The 26,672-nt window shown below is 35.9% G+C and overlaps 2 protein-coding genes across 4 annotated transcripts in view; both read left to right on the plus strand.

Moving 5' to 3' along the window:
* LOC140668968 (TWiK family of potassium channels protein 7) overlaps positions 1-26,672 on the plus strand; it is a 272,402-nt gene that overhangs the window by 88,744 nt on the left and 156,986 nt on the right. The gene's annotated exons all lie outside the window — the stretch shown is intronic.
* Positions 12,461-16,292, plus strand: LOC140669006 (uncharacterized). Its single transcript, XM_072898420.1, has 2 exons — positions 12,461-12,862; positions 13,445-16,292. The coding sequence occupies exons 1-2, from the start codon at positions 12,677-12,679 to the stop codon at positions 13,763-13,765; spliced, it is 507 nt and encodes a 168-aa protein (XP_072754521.1). The 5' UTR covers positions 12,461-12,676; the 3' UTR covers positions 13,766-16,292.

Genomic DNA, 26,672 nt, shown 5'->3' on the forward strand with positions numbered 1-26,672 from the left:
ATTTCCTATTCTTGCCGGTTTCTCCACTCGTTCTTCTCTACTCAAGAGCAAACTTCTTTTTCTCGCTGTTCTGCTACTGTCTGTCTCGCTGTTTCCTTCACTTCAGATAAAAGTTGAATAATCCCGTTGGGCGGCTGTAATCCTCCTCTACCAATAATCCGGGCTTTGGTTAATTTATTATTCGCAAAATTGTACATTTCGTGCTGAACGGACTTTGCACTTCGATTTGCAATTTCAGATAGATTGATGTTCGTTACGGATGGATCGGAAAAAAATAGTATCGCATAGGATAGTTTTTCTTTGTATTTTTTTTCTGTTACGTGAATAGAGATAAATCTGAGGATAAGGCAAATAAAAACTCTCTTATTATACTATACGGATATTATATATTATCGTCATAAATTATAAACATAAAAAGGACGTAAAAAGAAATATTATTCATGCAGTCTATGTGGTATCTGAGGCAATTCCAAAGGAAAATATGTACAGTCAAATATACATTGGGAAAGAACACAGTAACGGGCGACAATCTAGATTGGATATTGACACAAGAGTTGACTTCGTGATAACAGGGGAATAATCGCGTGAGGTTGTAAGAAGCGAGAATAGCAATGCGAGTAGCACGCGATCGTGCCTGGCGTCGTGCAGCATCGTTTTTTCCATTAGTCGTTATTCTTTATGCTGATGTACTGTTTTTGTCGAACGCGAACTTGTTGGCACACGACTGTACGGCACGCGATTTTCCGATCCGATGTTACAAACGCTTATAATCTGTGCGCCCGAATAAGCCAATTATATTCTAAACGATCGATAAAATGATGGCGTCAACTGGATGTCGACCGACGCCAGATTGCCTGTAAATGACGAGCAACCGATTTTACTATTTTATAGGATCGCACGTGCATGCCGGCCTTAATTGGATTATTTAATTGGACAATAATCTAATTAATATCCACGTGTTTAGCGTAGAGATTAGAATTTGAACGAAAAACCTGAAACCAAATTAAAACTTTTCAAAATGTGTGTATAACATTTTTAAATTGTTATTCAATTTAATTAGCCTCCCCCCCCCCCTCCCAAAAAAAAGTACGCAGATGCAGTAGCAATTCAGTGTTTGCATTCTATTCGCAATTGTTTTATTTTTTCGCCTCTCGATTTTATAACGGTTTAGATGGCTAGCGAACTAAATGATCAACGTCAGGTATTCGGTCTACTGATCTCAGAAGACATTTCCGCTTCATGCTCGAAGGCACTCGAGATGGACGAAGGAGTCCTATCTGACCAAATGAGGGCTATCTCTCTGAGGACGGTTATAGCATGAATGTTACGAGCTAAAGAGCTTTCCTTCGACGGACATCATGTCAGCTTTGTGAGGCAGAAGACTTAAAAATTCTAGTACCTTCCTACTTTCTCTCCCATCAGCAAACAGCAAGTGGATAAAGAAAGAGAGAGAGAAGAAACGGAAGCAGAAAGAGAAGAAGAAGAAATTCTTGACAGCAAGTAGAGTACTAAAATTCACCAGTTATCTTGTGCCTCGAGGGTTTTTCCTTGATGTTCTCCATATGATATTACTATCATTCTCGCGCCAACCACTTCTTTTCTCATATGATAAAACCGCGTTCGTTTAGTAATATGGTAAAACGAAACTTGAAGTGCTTAGATATGCGTGCGAATGTATAAAGTATTTCATCGTTTGAATATCAACGAGAGTTTGAAAGGAAAATTAATTTTAAGTATATATATATATATATATCGAAGGATAAACGCATTATTTTCTAATAAAGATTCTTTGTCTGTAATACTTAAAATTAATATTCCTTTCAAACTCTCGTTGATATTCAAACGATGAATATATACACTCAAAATTAATTTTCTCTTCAAATTCTCTTGATATTCAAAACGATGGAATATTTATACATTATATTAATTATATTATAGAAGAAATAAAAATGGAAAGACAATAGCTTATAGCAAATAATACTTATAAAAATAAAATTCTGGATATAGATGTTCCACAAATTTCAAAGAAGATTAAAATTATATAATATTTGAATGAATTTGTTATATCTATTTTTCGTTTTCTATTACATTGTACATGGTTCGATGCGTTAACTAAAAATGTAATTTAAAACGGATTATACGCATTTAAAATCTCAGTTTCGATGTAAAACTCACACGGTTACAGTTTTTTACGCATACCGACGCGCAAGATACGGAACAAACAAACTGTGAACGTGATTACAATTGATAAGCATCGATACTGCATAATCCCGAGAGCCATGTGGAAAAAGCATACAATACATTGAATCCTAAATCCGCCGGTAATAAAATTCTCCGAATGGGCGTATTTCCGTCGCCGCATCGCGTAAGTGTTGCGCTTGTTATTTTAAATACATTTGGAATAACGTTTTATCGCGTTATAGAAAACGGAAGTTGCCGAATTTAATTTAATTGCACATTGAGTCTCTATGTATATTGCAATCATGCCAGAGTATCAGTTTTCTCTAAATTAATGCATTTATCGGATATGCGAATCGTTTGCAATCATGTTGATTATGCTGGTTATTCATGCATCTAAAGCTATTGTTTGACCAGTTTCAATCTTGTCTGTTTGATAATCTAGTTCCTATGTTTCTATCTTGTCCCGTATGTACTCCTTGTCGTCAGTATAGGAGCCATTGATTTTCAGGATGTTGGACGTAGCTCTCGGTGGCAGCCCGCAAATAAACCTAATCACGAGTACAGTGTCCCGAATTGTCAAGCCACTTTCCGTAGTAGGTACTTGGATGAAATCAGTTTACTATCTCTGTCAATGAGACGACGTTTAACGTTGATAATGATAATAATAGAGCAGATCTTAAATAGAATTTGATAGTTTTAACACGAGTGTCTTACAATTTCGAGTAGATCTTTGTAAATACAATCTACTGTCTGAACGTGTTTTATTTATAACAATTGTTTAATTTTTAATCCGGAAGGAATTTTTTCGTGTTTTTTATTACTTTCAATCAAAGTAATCTCTCTTAATTCTCATGTTTATATTAGTCGGATAGACTGCATATATCTAAAACACTTCTCTTACACAAGCAAGTACATACATCGTGTATACATCAAGAGGACTATGTAACACAGGAAGCACCGCAAATTTCCTGTTTGCTCGTTCTATGGAACAATGTCTTTCCTCTCGGTGAGATCTTTACGCTTTGCCGCAGTAATGAGGGCGGATGAAGACAGCAGAACGGGTAGATTTAATTTCCTTCGGTCCCTCACCCTTATCATTCTCCTTTTTGGTCTCCTTCACTTGCGCAGTACTTAATTGTTCTTTCATCTGCTGGTAGTTTTCTTTCGGAGATCTCAATGACGTTCCAAACGTCTCACTTTACTTTTATCTTTAGTGAGCGTTAGTGCTACAATTTTTCGTTTGGAATTAAGAACAGAACATTGTTTATTTTAAGAAAATAGTATGATTATATTACGCTGTTATTTTTAGCTCTATTGGTTTTAATTACGATCATAATTTGTCATTCACTTTTTAAGCATTCTTTAAATTATCTCATATTTTAATTTGCTAAGAAGTGATACATGTGAATATAAATAGTGTACATAGTACCTATATATATTTTTTGAATCAAACGGATGTGTAATCGAGTATGAAAAATTAATAATAAGAATTAATTAAATATTATAAATGATTTTTTTTAATTATATATTATTTCACAAATACGACCAAATTTTTTCTTACCTTGCGCTTCCTTTATCACACATAAAATCTCACAAAAATATTCTCACTCCCAGATGACATACTCCATCAACGCTCGTATGCTTTCCTGCTTCGCCTTTTTTTTTCTTTTTTTTGAATAGCGATGGGAATGGTGATGGAAGAGACGACACATGGAGATATTACCCGACACAGAAAAAAATCGAAGTTTCGATAGAGGGCTAGGATATGAACCGACGCGACTCCCGATCAGTGACTTTGACAATTTCTCGCCACATTTCTACAGAACGAAGTTCGAATTGCCGGACACGTGTTACAGAACTTACAAAACTTTACCCTCTTTGGCTTAGTCCTCGATCAAGAGATGTGAGAGATTTTGCGACAAATGAAGAAACTTTTTTGTATCCACAAATAGATAACTTTTTCTGAGTTAGCACTATTCGCGTCTTCAGATGGTCAATTTTGTATATGTATCTTCGTTAGAAACGGCAAATGAGATATTTTGTATCTCTTTCTCTTTCTCATTGCATATAAGATGTATCGGAAATATGAGTATGAATGATGAAACATTTCTATAGGGATGTTTTGTATCTTAAAACATTTTTGTATTTTAAAAAAGTGATTTTTTTTTTAGAGAGACGCGGATAATTGTATTCAGCTATATTTGAACATCAGTATTTGAGTAATCCCTTGTGTGTTTCTGACAGTATGCATTTTTTGGGGACCTCTTTGAACTGGTAGCTTCATGCGGCGTGGAAGATAGCAGGTTGTAAATTTTCGTGTAACACGTGTTCCAAATATACAGTTTTTCGTTGAAATTTCGGTTCACTGGTTCCATCGAAATCGGCGACGCACATGCATGCATGTCAGCGCGCACGTTTTTCGCAGTTGCGAATATATTGACGAATACGAATGTGCCACGCTCTCTGCACTGCGTTCGGACGTAGTTAAAAATTAAATGTATACTGATGTAACTATACATATATATATTTATATATATATATATATATATATATATATATATATGTTATGTATAACTAATATATATATGTACACAATTACGATAAAAGAACTTTTTTTTTTATAGTTTGCTTGAATTACTGTTCATATTTATTGTATGATATAATGTATGATTTTGAAACATTACATTAAACTCATTGAAAGTTCTCTGTGTACGGAAAAAATATTTTTTCAAAGTAATCACAATTTGTATTGCATACATACTTTTTTCATTTTAATAAATTTAAATAATACATTTTATATACAGAGATATATTTATCGTATTACACATATATATGTATTCATATTATATTTGCATATACATTAAGCGCAACTTAACGCGAATTTTTTTATTCATTTTACAAAATTTATATACCGTGCAAAAATTTACAGAGCGTGACGTTACTTATAAGCGTTGCCCGTAAAATTGAAACGAGGTCTCACCGCATTCACGGCACATAAAGAAAAGAAAAAAAAACTGTTGTATGCAGCTTAAAATCTTAAGTATCCTCGATCATATCAGACATATTTTTTCGGCGGAAAGGCCGTCCGCTGCGTGATCCAATTTCGTCGCGCGATCGTAATCGTCATATTTTACATGCTCGCCGCCGCCCTCCATTTACAATAAACTTCGCAGTTCCGTGTGTTCGATACCGCGGTCAACAATATCCGCGCGCATTGACCGAACTTCCCCGGCCAACGGGGGTGCCTGCCCGCATTCGTCCTGACTGCGAGGAATCCGGAATTTGCCACGATGCGAGGTCGCGAACCCCGCGAGTCGATCGTTGCGCGGTCGTTACTTCCAGTCATTTCTGCCAGGAGGCAGCGTGGGGATTGCGTCTGTCGCATCCCTCTCTGGTATTTGATCAGGGTATCGTGCGAACAGCGGAGAGCTCGCGGTTTACACTTACAAATGTATTATTCAATCGGTATCGACGTTGCATTAGCGCTCGGTTACGTCAAATTGTTTGCAGCGAATCATTATTCTCAATGATAGACAGAAAGAGAGTTGCAGCGGCGTTGAACGCAATTACGACTCTTGTTTAGATTTTACCATAAATCAATTATACGAATGGTTGAGATCAGGATTACTCCAATATTACAATGATGATGGCGAGCGAGCCATCAACTATCGCGTCTTCTTTATCACTCTTGATAACAATTTGTGATATATTCGTAATTCTATTCAAAATTAAGCTTATATTAATTTCTTATAGTAGCAAAGAATTTTTATTCTTATTTGATATTCTGTATATATTCTTTTTTATTATTATTATCCTTGATGTATATATGTTAGCATTCTCATCGTAGCATCATGGTTTATCCGTGACTTATGTAACGTTATAAACGGTGTAATGCTATTATATTATTCTGGCATACGTTCAAGTAGACGTTTTCGAGTTGAAGATGAATGGTTGATCGTGGTTAGCCTATATTCTAACTCAAATAAAGGATATGAGAAAAGTGGAATTATGATGTAATGTTAAAAGAAAATTTTAGCGCTTTTGATCTGACATTGAACTGACAGTGATATGTATAAAGATAACAATATCTGTCTTTTCTCGCGCGCGCGTTGATTATATTTTTATTAAAAAACGTGTATTGTGTCCTTGTTAAAGAGTGCGTGTTGTTTTTATGTTCCAATTTAAATTTGCCTATTTAAAAAGTCTGATAATTACGTCTCAAAATTACTCTAGAAATATAAATTTATAAAATTTTTCCAACATGTTATGTATAAAATATGTTGATGTCGAAATATTTAATTCAAAGAACTTTGCCGTTATTGTTGCAACATTTACTGCGGCGCATTTAGATAACTGCAGTTTCTTACAAACTTTCTGCAACTAAAATCTTTTGAAATTTTGTGGCTTTGTGGAGATTTCTGCGGGTCATTTAATGTTTTCGTAGTTTGCAAATTAAGTAGCACCAAAAAGATGTATTAATTAACTTATTATGTTGGAAAAATATAAATTTTAGCACAAATTTTTTTAAATTTACAATGTAATGCTATATTTTTGAATTTCTGTAATTTTTACGAATAAGATAAATTATTTATAATTTTATCTGTAAGCACGTCTCGAACCTAGCACATTTTTTAATAAACTGCTAGAATACGATGATTGATTCAATCAGTTTAAAAGGCACCGCCAATAATGGCAAATTTAATTGTCAATCCATCAAACATGAACGCAATTTCTTGGCTCCTTTGTAGCATCCAATAATGAAGTCGCTGGAATTTCCTTCCGCTCGGTGCAATCGTGCATCTCATCAATCTCCTGACATTATTCTAAGAGGAAGTTGCGCATCCAAGATATTACTCAATATCTATCTCGATCGATAAACTTTTCATCTGTTCGGCGCTTATAAACATTAAAGAACAATGAAACTGTCGTGAAAATTTTGTAATTTTGATAGAATTTTTTTCACGGCTTTTCCACTGGTCTAATACTTTTGTCCGATATGGAGATTTCAGTCAGTTAAGCGGGAGAATCTGCTTACTAAATGCAGGAGAGAGATTTCAGTTATGTATATGTGATTTCGCTTGCTTTCAAATTTCTCTCGACGTTCTGTCTTTCTTTCCTTTCTCTTTTCATTTCCTTGTTCTGTTTTTCTTTCTCTCTCTCTCTCTCTTTCTCTCTCTCTCTCCTTTCCTTCTTTTCTCATTCTCTTCCTTGCTGTCTCTATTGCAGTCGAGTTATCAGCAACTTTCCACTTTAACTAACAACAGTTCAGTAAGCAAACAATTAAGCCTCGGCTCGTGGAAACTTCGTATGCTGTCAGGCTACGTTTGTCGGGTCATGGCAGTATTACAGAAAGCTGCTACACGAAATTAAAGTATTAACGAGGCACGCCGTTCCCCGTGGAGCCCATTTCAAGCAAGATACTGCTAGTGCAACAACAAGTTTCGTGGCTCGAACGTCGTCCAGAATGTATCCTCTAGCTGGATTGAATTCTTCATGAGGTCCGATGGCGTTGCAGATCCCTGAGAGCCAGCAGTAAAGCTGTCTAGCAACGTAGGGCTTATCTGCATTTCGAATTGATAACAGTCTATCGAAATTTTTGATGTATCTCGAGTGACAGATTGATGTCATCCAAGATTATATTTTTATATGTGAGATTATAAAAAATAGATTGGATATATAATAGTGATATCTAAGCGCTAATCTAATGGCTAAACGTGGAAATAGAAAGGTAACAAGTTTATAAATCATGTGGGACGACATAATAAACTCTAATATACTCATCGTGAGTTAATTCGAGAACGCTCGAATAATTTGTCATTGATGAAGATGATTCGGGGCGACTTTAGGAATTACTGCATAATCAATGCCGGAGTTGCCAGACGTCAGTGACGTACGAGTGTTGCGGTATTAGCGCGAGTGCAGCCATCGGTTATGGATCAATTGCATTCGGCAAGGTCCAATCGGTGGTCACGGCCCTGCGTGGAAACTGCACAATCCTGCGATGATGCATCGGAACGCCGGTAATTCCCACGATGCGTCCTCTCCCTCTCCCACCCACCATTCCACTCTGCATACTGACTAAAGTGTTCGGTCTGCAAGTCTGCTGGCTTTCGTACGATCTGCTTGTTTCTGGATCGATCATTTCCAGTTCCACGGCGCACGTGTGCGCGCCTATGTCTAATAGCGGCGCATATCACGCATAACCTACCTACTCTACGAAAGGGTAAGAGAGATGGAATATGGGAGGGTTGATCCCATTTAACGCAGTGGTTCTCGAAACTTTCCTAACGCAAGCTCTAAAGCCGCTTCTCCCCTTTCGCGACCGCTTATATACGTAATCTATTCATGGGAGTGTCGAAGAAGAGCATCGCTAGTAGTTTACCTAGTCCTTGTGACGGTCATTAATCATTCGCTCGCAAATTACATTCGTTCGCTGCTGTTACTAGCGATGGAGCCCGTGAGCCGGTTATATCTCGTAAAGCTTCGCACTCACACAAGCTTGGCTCGGACTTCTGTCGATTTTGAGATTTATCGCGGCGTACCGAATAATTGGATAATGTATTTTGCGTTGCGTGCATTCCATCGTCGCGCGGAATCGCCAGAGGATTACGTTTCTTTAAGAACTGTTTATGTATTCGGCGCACAATAAGAATTTCCGTATCTCCAGTTCCGAGGGACTTTTGTGCTGACCGCGATTACACAAACGCTGGGAGAAACGAGCGCGCGGTAATTGAATGCGACTGTAATTGAAAGTTTCACGACTAGTACTCGCGATTTTTCGAGCCGCGCGAGATTTCTCTTGATAGGATAAGATCTCGGAAGAGAACTCTGGTCGTTACGCTCCGCCAAATTGACAAAGGGCACGAATTTGCGTCCGCCCGATTTCTTCTCCATTTTGTCTCCTTTTTTTTCTTTAATTTATTTATCGTTCCTTGTCATTGTTTTGCACGATCCTTTTATCCAATTTTAATTCTAACCGGGAGAAGTTGCATTACGACTGCACCTTCGATTCTCGTCCTGTTGGCAATCGCATTCGAAGAACGAGAGATTAATTAACCTTTTTTATCTCGACTGCTTTCCCATCGAAACTTTGAAGGCGCTTTATATCAGAGGCTCTCAACGTAGCCGATATTGACACCAAAGACTCAGCAAAACTGTCTAGGAAACGATAAACATCTAAACGTTGAGAGAAAGTCGATACAATGATATGGTCTTAACAAGTTTCTAGAAGAATCGATTTCGAGGTAAGAATTTCTTACTATGATAATTATTTCGTGAGACGACAACAATCAGGCAGAGATATAAACTAAATTTTATTTTTTGTATTAAATTTTACAAAATTAGAAGAACTTGACGTTTATTTGAATTCTTACGTAATATATATTTATTAATAAAGCATTTATAAAATCTGAAGGAATAAGTTTACTATCTAATGAATGAACATATTCCGACATCATGATACTCTTTATTCATGATTGCTCTTTAATCACGCTATTCTGTAGTGTATATAACATAAAGTATTTGGTGGATTTCCTGGCAAGCGATAGACTTTCGTCGCTAAAATCTATGTGCATAACGCAGTCCGCTTGTAATTAGCCCGCTTCGTTGCATTTTATGAGTGCGGTAACATCACTTGATTATACGACCACTTAGAATATTAAACGATAAAGCATGGTCGAACGCATTGTCGGCGCCGATAGCCGTTCAGCTCGTTTAATTCGCCCTGCACGTCGCTTAAACCTTATTACGTGCGCGCATAAGCGATCACGTACGCCTGTTAATAAATTTCTGCTCGTATGCCGTGAGCAGCTTGGAATCGGTATTTTCCTAACCGCGAGCTACCGACGTAATTGCGCGGATAATAATCGACGCTCATGAGCCGGAAGAAAGGAGAGAAGGGAGTAAAGCTGCGCAGGGAGCTAGCTAGATCATGCTTGATCTCGACGGTACGATTATAATTTATGAGGCTTTGTTTCGCCAAGGTGTTTTCATGTAAAACAGAAGAATTTCGAGACTAAATTGAATAGCGTTATAAATTGTCGTATGAAACTTTTCTCTCATATATTATCAAATTCAGCAATATGTAAATTATAAAATTTAATTAAAATATTTTTAAACGGGGAAGGAAAAATAATGTCAGCTCTGGATGTCTCACATACACATACGTACACATACAGCTTTTATAATCGAGAAACTTTATTGTTATATATATATATATATATATATATATATATATATATATATATATATATATATATATATATTTTTAATTTTCCGAGTAAAGGCTTCAGCAAGAGAATATAACGATATGTACATAAATGTATACACATAAACAATGTAATGAAACATCGAAACACATCGCGTCATGCGATATGTACATATAGCTTCGGTAACGCAGTTTCGCATTTAATAAATCCAACGTTGTTTCATTTCGTTTAGTTTGTCCGCGATAAACTTCATTTCGACCGTGGTAATATCGGCAACAAACCGTTCGTAACAGACAGTGTAAACTGCGAACGCACGTATGGCAACGGCATTACCGCTGTCTGACGATGTGTGTTTGCATATAATTGCTTTTTAAATAGTCAGGTCGATTTTCTCTCGTCGTATTGCAAATTTGCTGCCATCGCGTAACATCCACAATCGATTTGGTTATTACCGACATAAAATTCAAATCACCAGCATGGTGTTATACATGCTGTCAGCAATATTTTTTAATATCGCCTTTTTCTCTGAATATTCGACATTTGACAATCAACTGTGTTGTGTACAGGAATTAGTTCACATTTCGACGCAGCGGATATAGGCAATCATTCACTGATAGAGCGAAAAAAATTCACTCCCAACGAAGATTCGCTCACATCGATTACATTTACAATCGTGCAAAATCATCGAACAATTGTCACGAAATTGAATTAATTTTATTTCGACATGTAGAGCGCGGATGACACGTTACTTTAATTCGCTCGAACGAATAAAATTGCTTTAATTTTATGACACATAAGCAATTGTTTGGTTGCTGAAAATAGGCTACAATATTTTCTATTTATATCAGATTTCAATATTGCAGGCAAACGTGGCAGAAATGATAATGACGCGTCAGAATGAAATTGCCATTATATAGTCGATTATAGAGCGGAATGGGGCTACGGGGTTAAAAATCTCGAAATTATAAGCGGCTCCACACTGTGCTCGAAGTGAAAAACTGGCGTGATTCAACGCAGCGTGAAATTAAGTGGTTTCGCGGAGATTAATACCGGCCGATTACAGCTAAAAATACGTTCCCTACGAGCAACGGTCGACATGACCGTTCGCCGCGTAATTGTATTCTTTTTTTATTATGCAAATGTGCGCAGGACTCTCTTGCGTGCGGATATCGCTGGGCTTTGCGGTCGCGTGCGAATTTCTTTATACGACTACGTATCGTTTCACTGTTATTAGCGGCGCGGCTTATCAGGGAGCATATGATTGCATAACGATTCTGGGGTGGCTTTCCAGTGGCTTATTGCGCGTCGTGTATACTTTCATATGTGCTTGATTACGGTCTGGCGATCAATCACTGCGGTAATGTTCTCGCGTATCGCCATATAATCGTAATTTTTTTTTTTTTTTTTTTTTTTTTTTTCGTTTCCCCTTTTTCTTCCTCGCACGATGACTAATTCCGGTTCAACTTGTAAAAAAAAGACGGTTGCATCTCCCCCTACAGGGGCTGATATCCGTGCGAGTGCATCCGGCCAATGTATTATTCAACGGTTGCCTTTTTTCATCCGCCAAGAAAGTAATGCCTATCGTAAAGTTGACTGATTGGGGAACAAGGAGGGTGAAACGCGCACCGCGAATACGCCGATAAAAAGCTCGGGTAACGTACAAAAGAAAGAATAATGCATTCGCATATCCCAGCTTTATGCATTGCGTAGGTGCGGTTGTAATGCAGCAGTCTGACACCGCATCTTTTTTTTTAAAGCCCTACAGCATGCTATGCTATTAGTATATGTGGCACCTTTTCGCGCGTTTTACTTTTTCTCTCTTACGATTGCACTTTTTATCTTATCATTTTTCACACATAATTTCTGATATATTATGTGCATAATCTTAGTGGAAAAACATTGTTTTTTTAAGAAAGAAAATACTGTTATATAATATACATATATAAATGAATTATATTTAGTACAAAGTTATTTTCTTTAACTAATTGTAAGTAGACTATTTTCTAATAAAAAATAGTTAATTTAATCTATCGCATAGTATATAAGTAAAAATTATATTAAAAATTAATATACGTAAGATATTTTTAAAGGCTATTTCGCGTGAAAGTAGTTCGTCGATGGAAACAAATGATTGAGAAAAAAATAATCGATTATGATGGGTTCTTTGACAGCAGCCGCGGAATAAATTTTTCGTGCTAATCACGTCGCGAAAATTTTCTTTATTCAATAATATTTGCATTAAATTGTCAAAGTGATTTCTACTTCAACGATCAACGATCAGGGTGAAAATGGCGAGAAAGGAGACGAAAATTGTAAAAAGAAAGGGGAGACGGATGATGAAACCCTTGAAAATTGCTGCTCTAGTTGTCTCTGCTATACAAGATCTTCGTGAAACCAAAGGTTCTACATCGAAAAAAATTGCGGGATATATTAGTTATGCTTCGAGCATGCCTGAAGAAGGCGTTAAACGACGAGTGAGTGTATTTAAAGCATTATATCTAATAAAAAAATATAAATATTTTATTAATTATTAAATTATATCTTCTTATTAAATTTTTTTGGGTGTAATATTTGTAGAGAGCACGTATATTACATGTATTTTAAGTATACACATGTATGATACTTGCGATTTTGATTGATCGATTATTATAAATATCTTAACAATTATATTATTGATGCAACATTGTTGTTCCAAGTAAAAAACAATAGTGTTGATCAAAATCAATGATAGAAATTTCTTTTGTACTTTTTCTATTTTTACATATCAATCACTGTCACAGACATGCGTATGTAAAGTGCGCACGAGTGCCAAGTTCATGTCAATTCTGCAAATCGTTTTGAATAACGATATTTTAGCGGAAGGAATCTAGAAATTTGTTGCATTCGCTTTCTTCGAAGTAAAGAAAGAAAACTGTGTGTTGTAAAAATTACATTTGTGTATTAAAAATTTATGTATTAATGATTACACATGACAGTTTATTTATTTCATGTACGCGCTGCGTTTTCATGCAGATTTATTTCATCCGCTCAAATTGATTATTACCACGATATCTCAGGTGAAGGCGGCTTTGAAACGAGGTATCGAATACGGTATTTTACGAAGATATCGCGGTCACTATTTTCTCCCGACTGGTGACGAATTGGATCGGGCGAATCGTATCGCCATGCGATTCGCAAAATTATCGACGCCCACGCCACTGCTCGCCAAGTCAAAAACCAATTGCGGCCGTAAGATAAAAGACCACAAGGGACCCCAAGGAATTGGTAATAGAGTGCGAAAGAGCAAAAAAGTTGAGAGGAGCTACAGCCTTTCTGCGTCAGCCAGTTCGAGTTTGACGGATAAAATTGCTGACGATGCTATGTCCGTGACGGAGTAAAATTATTTAACAGACAGTTTTATTCTGTACAATTTTAAGAAAAGATTTTCTCTCGTAATATGCCATTTAAGCATGTCCGATTCTTTGTGTTGCAATGTGTGTTACGTTCGCGAGTGATTGATCATTAATTTTCCATTAAATAGAGTGAAAAATTGATTTATCAGGATATATTGATTGTATTTGTGTGTAAATATGATGCGAGTCAATTTGAAATGTTGTACCATATTATTTTGTACAGCGTAAAGTATTACTAAATGATAAAGAGATATATCTTATTTGAAAAGTATCTTTCTACGTCCCCCCTCCCCCCTCCCCCTCCCCCCTCCCCAAGTAAATCATAAATTATCAATAATATTTAAATGCTTTATATTCTGAGATAGAGTTATTTTTTTATCGGGATTTTAATATCTTTCGAATAAACGGCAATTTTAGAGACGACGCGACGGCGAGAGATGAATCAATCGTTTTCTATTACAACGATATATCGTCTTACCCGTGTCTCGATCCGGTGTCCCATCGCTTCCGCTCGTCCGCGTTGTGGCAGAATTAAGTGAAATGAGGAACGAGGTTTTTTCGTAAATTGCACCGAAGGCGAGACGATCATTTATAAAAGTTAGGAGCTTCTTACTCCCCCCCCCAGACCGATAAACTTAATAGCTTTAGAAATTTACGGGGTTTGGCATGCTGAGGAGAAAATTTTGTTGAGCGCCTCTGTTTTCTTACGATCGATCGTCCGCTACTTCCTCCTTGTTTTATTGGGTACATCCGCGCCATTACGCTCGCGAAATAATTTTGTTCTCGCTTCGCCGTCTTGCATCTCCTTCTCTCCCTTCTTCTCTCCTCCTTTATGTATACACATCTTGCAATGCAATATCTTCGATGGAACATATTTACGGCGCCGTGACGGCGAACTTAACGACAGGTTGTGTAAGTTACGTTCTCTGTGACTAGGCGAGAAAACGCAATATGAGTTTTAAAAGATGCGAATAAAACTCGTCGATGATCTAAACGTCGTAATGTAGTGTTGCTTCATGCATCGAATATTGAATGGAAAATCTGGTAATTACGATCGATACGTTCGCACGTCGTAGTATAATGTTGCGTTCGCTGTGGCTACTCGATAATACCTGGATTAATTTGATGCCGGGATCGAATGGCTGTGTAGTTAATTAAGTCTACATAGAAAATGACGAAATATTTGAGAAATCTTCTCGCAAATTTGTTTATCACGTTCTATTAGTTGAACTTTAGATAGATGTGAAACGATATTAAAACGAGTATTGAAAACAAAGCCCATTAAATGGCCTATTAAAATATGAATACGAGTGCTGTTAAGGTTGTAAGGCAGTAAAATGTGTATTGTAAATCCGATGAAATAAATCAATATAATATATAAGAGACAAAATAGTTATTTTTTTAGCTTTAATTTTTTTCTCATCTAATTTTATTTGTTCACAAATATAATATTATTTCTTCTCGTCCCTCTTTTTTTTTTTTTTCTTTTTGCGGAGTGCACGTAAGTTATATTAGTGATTTGCTTGGAATTTTGGAAGCAAACAGGAATACAGTTGGTGTTTCGTGAATTTGTTTCGAGACGACTGGTCTGGAATTCCGCCGGGATCCGATTAAATTCCGTAAGAGAAATGGTTTTAGTCTCGACGGCCTATAATCTCGAAAGCATAGTCGAGCTATGAACAACGGGTATCCTGGGACAATTCGAATCCGTTTAAATGATAATTTGAAAAGCTAGTTGGCACCTAAAGCTCTTGCTATATCGGTGGTGACCCTCGTAACGGCCACACTGAATAGGTAACATCGACCAAACTCTCGCGTATGTAACTCTTTACCGACTAGTTTGCATGTGTACAACAAAGTTGGTTTAGCATAAAAGTATTCCGGGTATATATGTATATTTATGATTCAATTCAAATAAATGCGAAAAAAAAGAGAGAACCTTTTAAAATTGTGCACGCATAAACCGAAATTAAGTATGTTATTCATTTATGTAATCCATTTTAAATTTAATACCATTTTTCCACTACATAACGTTCAGTTTGTTTACAACACTTTTTCGTGTGAACAAATATTTCCCAGCGAACTGAAATGATGGAATATACGTACATTTATTATAAAATTAATAAATTTGTATTTTCGCAATTTCATTGATTAAGAAAATGATTAACAAAATTCTTTTTTAAAAAGAAGAAGTCTATTGATATTAGTTCTATTAACAACTGTTGTTTTGGTGGCTTGATAGGAGACACACAAAGCTATTCTCAATTTTCGTTTACGCGGCGTGGAATGCATGGCAATTGCGGAAACGTAGCTGAGAAATTGAGATTTTCCCGAGATTGTGTTTGTGTATCAGCGTGAAAAGCGATGGGATTTTGCCGGACACGCTATAATTGTAAGTTGCGCGACTTAGTCGTATTAAGGAGTCTGAGTGAACGCTGTTAGTGCAAATTCCGTCGAGCTTCGCGGTTTCGCAATTGCAATTGCGTGGCTCGCATCGAGCAATACAATTCCGTTTGACCCCTCACCCTTTCGCGAAAGAGAGAGAGAGAGAGAGAGAGAGAGAGAGAGAGAGAGAGAGAGAGAGAGAGAGAGAGACGGAGAGAGGGAGGTGGGGATATCATTCCTCCGCATCTAGAAAATCAGAGAATGAGATGGTTGTGACGGTAAAGGTATCTTGAAAGTGCTGGCTTATACTGGCAGTTTATACTGGCGATTACTTGCATTAATCGTTTTCTTCAGTTGCATGTATGTATATCTGAGAATTTCTCAGTGTCCTAGAAACCACAAGTTAAGTTTCTTTATAACATTACGGAGCAGCACGCCATTTTTCCGTTTAAAACTATACATATATTTTACCACTGCATTTTTTAATAATCTTTTAAATGCCGGCGTGTTATTTTACCCCATTGTATAGGTAGTTACTTACTTATTATTTAACATTAAACATCAGACTAGCATTTTTGTAAAGAAGTGACACAATTTAATGAGATTACATAAACTGAAACAGAGCATATAAATAATGTATTTTTGGCAGAGTATTTTATGCTGTACTTTTCACGAATTACAGTACATTTTAATATTGTAAAGTATTTCTGTGATATTAATGAGATTTTGTAAATCTCCAACTTTGTAAAACAATATAAATTTTGTCGGACAATATAATCACAATAATTTCTGCAGGAGCTGCATGCAGCAGGAGACATTTATCTCATTCTCATTGAGTTTGTAAAAGCTGACATGAGAGAAGTGAATAGCATCGAAACAAACCTTTTTGCCTCGACGATAGTTCAAATTCATTGTGCTTCGCACGGCATGTTTACGTGATGGTCATCCGTAAATGGTAGAGTGTTTGCATACGAACGAGATCCATTTGATAGATCCTACGCGTAGCTTATCTGTTCTAGATCGAAATTATTTGCTTGATTAGAGAGATTGTACTTTTTTGCTGTACATTGACGAATTGTATTGAATTTAATTAATCGATGATTTGTAAAATCTGTTAGAGCAAAGTTTAAATCATTGAATAATTTTATTCGCGCTTTCTATTTGCGTAAATTAAATATTGAAATTTTTTTATAAATTTATATATCACTTATATTACTTATTTGTTGCCGTGTTGATATATTAATTTACATATAATAATTTTGCTAAGAGGATATTAAATATAATTTAGCTTTTATAGAATTATTATATTAATTATGACATCAGCAATTACGTTATTTGGCTCAAACAATACAATGCTGACCATCCGGAATCCTGTTGCATGCACAAACGCGTAAGACAATGGCCTAACACACTTGCATCTCGCAGATGTTTGTAGAATAATGTAGGATATTATAGTAGCAAGACATATTCAACCGCAAAACCGCGCGTATGTATGTATTTCAATGCGTCATTATATTCGTATTAAGATTCAAAATTATAGTTTTAATGAAAGTAATTTTCAATTTACTTGACAAAAAGATTTATAGATTTATAGATTTCAATATTTGTAAATATCTTTTAATTTCCTTCTATATTTTTTATTTTAACATTTAATTTCCTATTTTTTATTTTAAAGCATCGAGATTGATATTAAGCATATTGTCCTCACAAACAGCTTTGTATTGCGGAAATGTTTCATTCGCGAATTATTACGAGATTAGATTTTCATATAAGCAGCTATGATGACGTGTAGTCGACTGCTCGGTAGTTGGTTGCTCACAATTTTCGCCTGAAGTCACAAGAGGTATTAGTTCGAGTTACGGAGACGCTAGACGTCTTCGAAGTTGCAACTGCACGGCAGAAGCAACGTAATAACTCCTATTGCACATGGGACACGATTGCCTCGTACTGTAGCGATGTCCGCGAGATAGAACATAGAGAGAGAGAGAGAGAGAGAGAGAGACTTACTCTTGACTAGAGATGAACCGGTATCTCCGTAACTATGGTCGTAATTATGCCAATTAATTATGCGCGGTTTATCCGTGATATACTCGGTGTTTAGTTACCTATTACGTTGCAAAATGCATTAATGGTTTTAATGATTTATGTATTTATCATTCTATATGTACAAGTACATTTCCAATTAATAACTTTAACGTAGATTACTTTATAAATAAATTAATTATCGTATGCCGTAAAAAGAATTTAATATAATTGAATATAAAAGAAAGAAAAAATTTAATATAATTAGATTCTCAGCACAACACAAATGGCATATAATGCATAGATGCTCTATTTCATTTTCACATTTGCGAACAGTAGAAACGCTGGCTTAAAGGGCGTGGAAATACTGTCGTTTGACCATTACGGTATGCGTGGTCTTGGAAGCGGCTCGTTGCATCCGCAATCGCGCGTATTAATCGATTCCCTCGGGAATACATCAAGCAGAAGACGGTTGGAGACCAAAGGGTCACTATGCACCTCGTGTGCGAAACGAGCCTTTGGAGTAGTAAGTCGGCCAAACGGAATGCATGACGTTTCTACGATCCGTGATACCTTTTGTGCGGCGCTATCCAGCGTCAATGGCAATCCTCTATATGGATATATATTCAAGTGCATACCAGCGGTAAATGCATAAGACTGTTTCTTTTGAATCGGCGGCACATAATACGCGTTACGCGAATGCCTGAAAGCACTTGTGTACACAAATATAATATTTGCATTGAGCTAAACGAAAAAATCGGTACGGTACATTGATGATAATACTTTTTACATATTGTCGCGAGATAGCACTTTGACGTAAGAGTATTTCAAATCATTTCTATTGCTACAGCTGAATAATAAAATTAGCGTACGGTGGGAACGTTAAACGAACCCCTTATTTATCTAGGATTATTGACGCTCTCTTACGCGATTATACATGGCCCATATTAGTGGCAAGCATTTCGATTAAGTATGAAATGTAATGTGCTAATATAGAACAAGTATACGACGAAGAGCAAACGAAAATGGTGATAAGAATGAAGCATACTGCTCGTTCACGCGATGAGAAACGTGCAAAGGAGATCGTAAAGTGAGGCGAGTAAACAGTAAAGCAAGACGTGCAAATATTCCGGAATATTTCAGCCTTATTTCCCACCGGCGGCGTGAACTTTAGTACAATTAATGCAAGCTTCAATTGTTACTACATTTAATTTATAATATTTGGATAATACATATTTCCTCGGTTCGTTAATGCAAATTATTTGCGCGATTAGAATACACTATATGCGCCAAACATAATATAATCATTCCGTTTTGAACACAAAGAGAACGAGCATGCATCATAGAGACGAATGTATTTCCATGTATAATTTCCGCATATGGCATGTACGTTGTTGCGTAGATATCGAGTAAACACTCGAGGTTCGCAATGGCAAGTGATTACATCACGATCCATGTAATTATTCAATTTATGAGATCAATTTCGCAATAGCTGAACGAGGTGACGTTTGTATTGCTCGAGCGTGTACTTTAAAGAAATCAATACGAGGTAGTTGTTACAGTGCCGGGATTGTACAAGCTATACGATTGCCATTAAGTGGATAAAGTACGCAATCTACGGCTCAATATTTTCTCAATCTCTGTGTGCAAACAAGATAATCGTGACGAGCGTCAATAAAGAATGCATAGCTTCGCTATTACGTATATTGCCTCTTAGTTGAGCGCGGGTGGCTCGTGTTATTCTCGAAACTATAGCTACTCTATCAAGTCTTTGCCACTTACGACTTTAAATAACTAGTTTCTGCAGCGACTCGGAGCCATTACTCGGAAAATGTTTTTCACTCAACTGACTGCTTAGTTTGGGTGATATTATTATTATTATAATTATTAAAAGTTTACGAGTATTGTGGTTGCTTTTATTGTTACGATGAGAATACACATTTAATGCAAAAAAGCAGTAACAAACGCAATTTGATTCTATTTATGATGCAGCTCAAGGAGTTTCGTTCACATAAATGTTCGAACGATCTGACAGTTTTACGGACGGGCGAAAAGCTCCATCGAATTCAAGTTTCATGAAAAACCGTTATATATTTTATAGAATATCGTTTCGAAGATATATTTATTTTCGTAAACAAATTTGTTTGATTATTTTATACCTATTTGATTATCATTTGTTTTATAGATAATCGGTATATTTTTTACTTTCACAGGAGAATTTCTATTGTATGTTCCAGTTATGTCTTGAGATTTCAATACATATAATATACATATTTTTAATATAATCGTTACCGTACGTTGCTCGTATTTCGGACGTATTACTCTCGATATTTCTTGTTTCCTTTTCCCTTTCCGATGCGCGACGCGACTGAAATTAAAGCGTTCCGGAATAATGAAGTTAAGGGTTGCAGCACATTTCCGCATTTCTCCTTTAGTTCCCCGGGAGGAAACTCGCCGGAGGACAAAGACAGTGTCTCGGCGAAACGGAGAAAAATAAAGCCGGAGGTAGGAAAGAGGTAGACGAGCAGGCACGTCCTTTCGACCCGAATCACCCTCTCGCCTCTCTCCGCTGTGCCAACCGCCAATGGCCACGTTCCTGAACACTGGTTAGCACTGTCGTGCACCCCTTTCTTCCCTTCTCGACCCGCGAGCAAATACACGCGAACGTGTAGGTGTTCACGTGGGCATCTGCACACATGCGCGCGGATAAAATGGCGTATTCACTAAAAGGGTACGAACACAGAATACGAGCGGGTACAATGCGTGCTCGTCGAGGGTGGTATTGCGGGTAAATGGACACGGATTCTGGTCGAAGACGTCCGTACACAGCGTATACGGGATACAGTACAAATCGGAGCTTGCACATGTCGTTGGAAAAAAATTGAAATTATTTTATCTATTCGATATTTCGATAACGATCAAAATATTAATGTAAATGCAATGATATCTAAATCATTTTTTTTACCCTCGTAGATCTGTGGTGCAAAAATATGTCATCTTGTGTTCAAAGCGTGCTCCTTATATTTTACATAATTGTTAAATATCTTTGTGTTGGATTGGAAAAAAAAAAAAAAAAAAAAAAAAAAAAAACTAACTCTCGCGATGAAAATTTGTTCAAATGTGTGTACGTCGCGAATAGAGATGTGATAGAACATTGAAAAAAGAAGAAGGAAACCAGCGTTCGATTACGGCATGTTGTAATATATAGTTTCTCACACACACACACACACACACACACATATGGGAAAGGCACCCGCCTCCTAAATTCTCTTAAGCCTGCTGAGTGAAAAAGGGAAGACCGAGGAAGAACTCTCTGATTTGATAATACCCTGTGGATTTCGCGGTAGGTTTGGTACACGATGTTTCTTCGTGATTTATTCTGTGATTACGTGCATGGCGAGCAAATGAATTTTTATGAACCATCACTGGTCAGTGTTCCCATGAAGATTTACATAGTTGAAAGCGGCAGAAAAACATCGGTCTTTACATTCGCGCAAAATCAACGCTAAATATTGCTTGCCACTTCTGGATTTTATCTATATACCACTTTCGTATACATTGAAAGTACAGACTTCGGTGCTTTCATTTCATTGATTCGAAAATTCGATTTAAGTTCCCCTCTGGACCATCAGGAATCTATTTAATGTAAAATCACGATTAAATAATAACAACTACGCGCCATTTAAATACTTTAACGAAAGCTTTTAAAATCTGTGTTTCTTTCTTATACGCGAATCCTTCCCGACAGTTTCATTAAAAATTAATGTTTAAATCTGAAGTTTTGTAGAGAGGAGTTAACTACCTCCATTTTTTTTTATACGCTGTTAAGTGTTCATGAATTTGAAAGTCTCGCAAAGTGCTGAAATATATCTACGCAAGGTTTTATACTGAGCTTGTAAAAATAAAAAAAAGTGGCTCTCTGTTCGCACGTTGAATGACTTTGTAATTTTGTATATGGCTTAATCTACTGAATATTAATATGTACTAACAAAACTACAACGTGTTCTCGTAGAAATGCATAGCGATGTAATTATGTAATGATATGTGATGCATAGAAGATATAATTACTTTGTATTTTTTTATTTTCAGAGAATAAGTTATAACTTGTAGTAAGATATAAGTGATAAAAGATTAGATAATAAAAAAATATCTCAGAAAGAAATATTAATGGAAATAATATTTAATATATAAATATATATATAGAAAAAATATATGTAGAAGAGACTTAAAAATAACAAGTAATTCAACAAATAATAGCATCTACATCTTACATTTATATCTCACTATGGCCAACAGAAAAATAGCAAACGAAAATAGGAAATGATAAATGTGAAGCTTCAGAAACGGAGCTATTTTTACCTTAAACCGCAATACTTCGTGAAATAGAAATGAAGAAAAAAGCAGAAAAGTGCAGCACTGAAAAGTAAAATAAATTCAATGGATGCATTGGAGCTTCACAAGCGTCACATTTTTCATTTTATATATATATATATATATATATATATTCTGAAAATTAGATAGATTTTATTTTGTAACAATTTTTATGCTACATTATATTACATTTATTCATCAGCAATTGATATATATGTATAGGCGAGATCGAAAATAGAAAATTTCAATTTTAATGTAGTACGTTGCCTTACGAGAGACAGGACGATGATCTCTCTAGAGGATTGTATAGTTAGTGATATAACTTTTCCGAAAACGAGTGCGTCGCTTCCAGCAACGAATCGCATTCGTCAGTCGTCTCTTCCGCTCGCTCCATTTTTCGTCCGGCCTTCGTCACCTGGCCTGAAAACGGTCCTCTTTCTCCGTCGGGATGTAATAACTCTACATTTCCCGGCCCGACGACGTCTCGCCGCGACAAATAAAACACGCCGCTACTCGACCGAACAAATCGACTTTCCGTCCTTGCTCATCTATTAGAGCAAGATCGATGGCCAAGTATAGATCAGAGCTCAAGACTTTTGAAGCGGATAGCAGTTGTTGGCTGGTAATGTAAAACATTGATATTTACTTGTCCAAGTTTTATCATTTTTTTTTATTTTCTGACTCTCTATTTCCTGATTATTCTATAGGTGTAAAAATAAATTTTGGTTTGTGCTTTATACGTATTTTGTCTTTGATTTAAAGTTTCGAAACTTTAAAATATATCGGAGATAAGGATTTTCTAAAAATAGTTAAGAAAAAAAAAATAAATATTACGCTTACATACGTATACAGAATATAAATCGAGAGCATATGATCATCTGATAAAAATAGTTTTTTAATTGAATTATCAGTAGCATACCAAATTTTTCAATCAACTGTATGAAAATAATTGGCCGCTAATGAATGCACTCTTAGTATTGCTCTGTTTGACCTATTTTCACATTTCAATAGCGCTTGAAATATACATATACATTCAAGTATGCTATTATATGAAGCAAAATTGGAAGACTTAATACTATATTATTTATAAGTGGCACTTGTAATTTTGATACGCTAGCTTGTTGTTACATATAAGTGATATATAAAATATATTACTGAATACACAGATTAATCGATAAATTAAATTATTATATAATAAGAACGAGAAATGTCAATATTTTACGATATTTTTCGAGGCTCCATCCATTTTGTCTCAATAAGTCTAAGCTCGATCCTTCGTGGATCACTACGAATTTTAATTTTTTTATTTTTCACTTGGCACGCAGAAGTGTGACGTAGAGAGGCTGAAAGATAAGAAAGAAAAATGCTCACGCAGCCGACACGGACGGATCCTCGCGAGTTTTGTCATGTCAGGAGAATTCCTGTAGAAGAGCACGAGGTCTTACCGACCTCTCTGCACGCGCACGAATATTCCTACATAAAATATTCTTAACTGGTCGTGCGCGGTCGTATTTGAGCGAAGGGCGGCGCCCGTTGGCAGATACGTCGTTGCGAACCTCCTTCATTCTCCTTTCCTACTGACATAGCGATTCCTATCTCATCGTCCGCCCGATCTCGTGATATCCTGCCAGATACGGGAACGAGCGGGAGAGATTCAATTATTGCTCTGAGACCCAATCCTTTAAACGCGCTCTCCGAGCCACTTCCAAGATAACTCGTTCCGATATTATTTCCTTTATTCGAGGAGCCATTATATCCGAGAGACCTATTCTTCATATTCTGTCTTGCATTTTTTTGAATGTTTTAAAAAGTCAGAGAAATGTTGAGACGCGAGATAATACAATTATATTATTCATATATTACGAGTGTCGATTAAAAATTTCGTGGCTACGTAACTGACTGCGCAGGTTGAAAGAATCTCGTTTTCTGAAGAATTATTACTCTTGTATGAAACTTGGGCGAATTACTGTATGCAACATACTCTAAATCATTATGGTGAACTCTGGTTATTATAGTTATTTAATCGGCTAAAAGACGGGAGCACCTGCTATGTTCAGGCGCGGAATTTGCTGTAGTTTCCGCAGTTTAGAAAGCTAAAGTGCCGAAGTGTGTTATAGCAGTTGCAAGAAGTGATGAAGGGTTGTTACAGAAGAGGGGGAAATGATAGAAGGGAAGTCACGCATGTGGTATTCGTCAACGGCCTAAATATACCAGAGTGCTCTAGCTTCGCGGTTTATTAGCTTCTGTTCTGCTTCTATTGATTTCTACGGGATATTTGCTAAAATTCCATCTTACTATGCACGATTGAATAGATATTCATAGCTTTAAACAATGATTTTTCTTACAATAATTAATACGAATCGAGGCAAACATGCTCATAAAGTAAAATATAAAATATTTGAATATGATAAAAAAGTGATAAAAAATATTAGAATATGATAAAATATGAAATATTAGAATATGATAAAAAATATTGGGATATGATAAAATCAATCGGACTTCACGTATCTAAAACGCATCAAATTCTCATCTTTAGATATGTATTGGAGTGTATTCGAATATGTGTGTAGCGGGGGATGAAGCATACGTTCCGGAATTCCCCCCGAATTCCAACCGTGTCATAGTAATGTAGCATTATCGCGTCGTTGGAAAATCGCGAGCTATTGGAGATGACAAATCTCATAGAACACGAGAGCGAGCGGTAGTACATTTTGGGTGTCCGTTTATGCAAATTGCCACTTACGGTGCGAATCGTTTGTGGCCTCTATCGTCGTGAAATAAAGCGTATAACAAGAGTCCATCGTGACGTGTGAGAGGAGGGTGGAAAGGGCTTGCTTGAACGCGTATGTGAAAAATGCGGCATTAAAATACATATATGTATGTATATACATGTGATATTTCCATAACATACATTAGTAGAATAATTTTCTCTCTCTCTCTCTCTCTCTCTCTCTTTCTAAAAATCCATAATCGATATTTTTTAATAAACTTCTGATGTCACGTATTCAGCACTAAATATTCCCGTCCGATTCTGAGTTACATTTGTCTTGCACGAAGATTCAATATGAACGCGAGACGACAGTTAAACAGCTGCATACACTTAGCTTATAAGTGTGAAATGAGTACGAACGCGTAATGATCTTCCAAGTAATTTTTACAGCAAGATCTTTTTATTACATGGAGATATTGAAACGTAATTGAAGAAAATAAATGTCGAAATAAAATAGATTATCTTATAATATTATAAAGAAAAAAATATATAGTTTGAGAAATACTTTAGAGTTAGTTTGCACAAATTTTTCTACATAAGTGAAGAAAAGGAATTTATATCTTGTGCGATATCTGTCTATGCATAATCGAGAAGATTATTACAAATAATTAATGACTCACAAGCTTATTTTGCTTTAAAATCTTTTCTGTTCAATGCTCTTCAAATGTATAAATATCTGTTTTCGATGCGTTGACATCTTACGTTTGTATCAATTTTGCAATGTTAAAATTTTCCAAAAAAGTGTAAAGAGAAATTAAAAAATAAATATAAAATTAGCAAAATATTTTCACGATATTTTATCTTAGATTATAAAGTACATATTTGTTCGAGAAAAAATTTTTATCGATAAAGAAATTTATACTACAAAAATAAACGAGCAATTAAATTTTTATAAATAATAAATCAACAAAATTATAAATAACTAACCTCATAATTGCTCTATCGTTGTCCGATTCTTAGATCTCTTTTTTTCTATTTTTCTTTTTCTGCTCCTTCGTGGCACTCACTCGCGAAAACACGCTTAATTACGATAATGTGTACATTAAAATAATAATTGCGCGGTACTTTGTAGAACACTTACATGATAAATTTCACACAATATGTATTCTATAATTCATTGCGAAAAAACGCGAAAATTACGTTATACGAAATTACGATATGCTCAATTGAAAATTCATGCCATCAAATTAACGCTATGTTATCTTTAAGAATAATATACTTTTAAATAAAACGTGATGATTGCAAGAAATGATTATTCACGATGGATAATTGTTAATTGTAATAATCTTAAAGAATAATTGCGTTTAGTATTTCTCAATATTCGTCGTGATCTTTTCTCGCGAG

Source organism: Anoplolepis gracilipes, chromosome 8, assembly GCF_047496725.1.
Source record: "Anoplolepis gracilipes chromosome 8, ASM4749672v1, whole genome shotgun sequence".
NCBI lineage: Eukaryota > Metazoa > Arthropoda > Insecta > Hymenoptera > Formicidae > Anoplolepis > Anoplolepis gracilipes.

What these genes read in the sequence shown, in the direction of transcription:
- LOC140669006 (XM_072898420.1), top strand. Translation starts at nt 12,677, where the DNA reads ATGGCGAGAAAGGAGACGAAAATTGTAAAAAGAAAGGGGAGACGGATG. An exon ending in AAGAAGGCGTTAAACGACGA is followed by an intron (nt 12,863 to 13,444) that starts GTGAGTGTATTT and finishes ACGATATCTCAG; the next exon opens with GTGAAGGCGGCTTTGAAACG.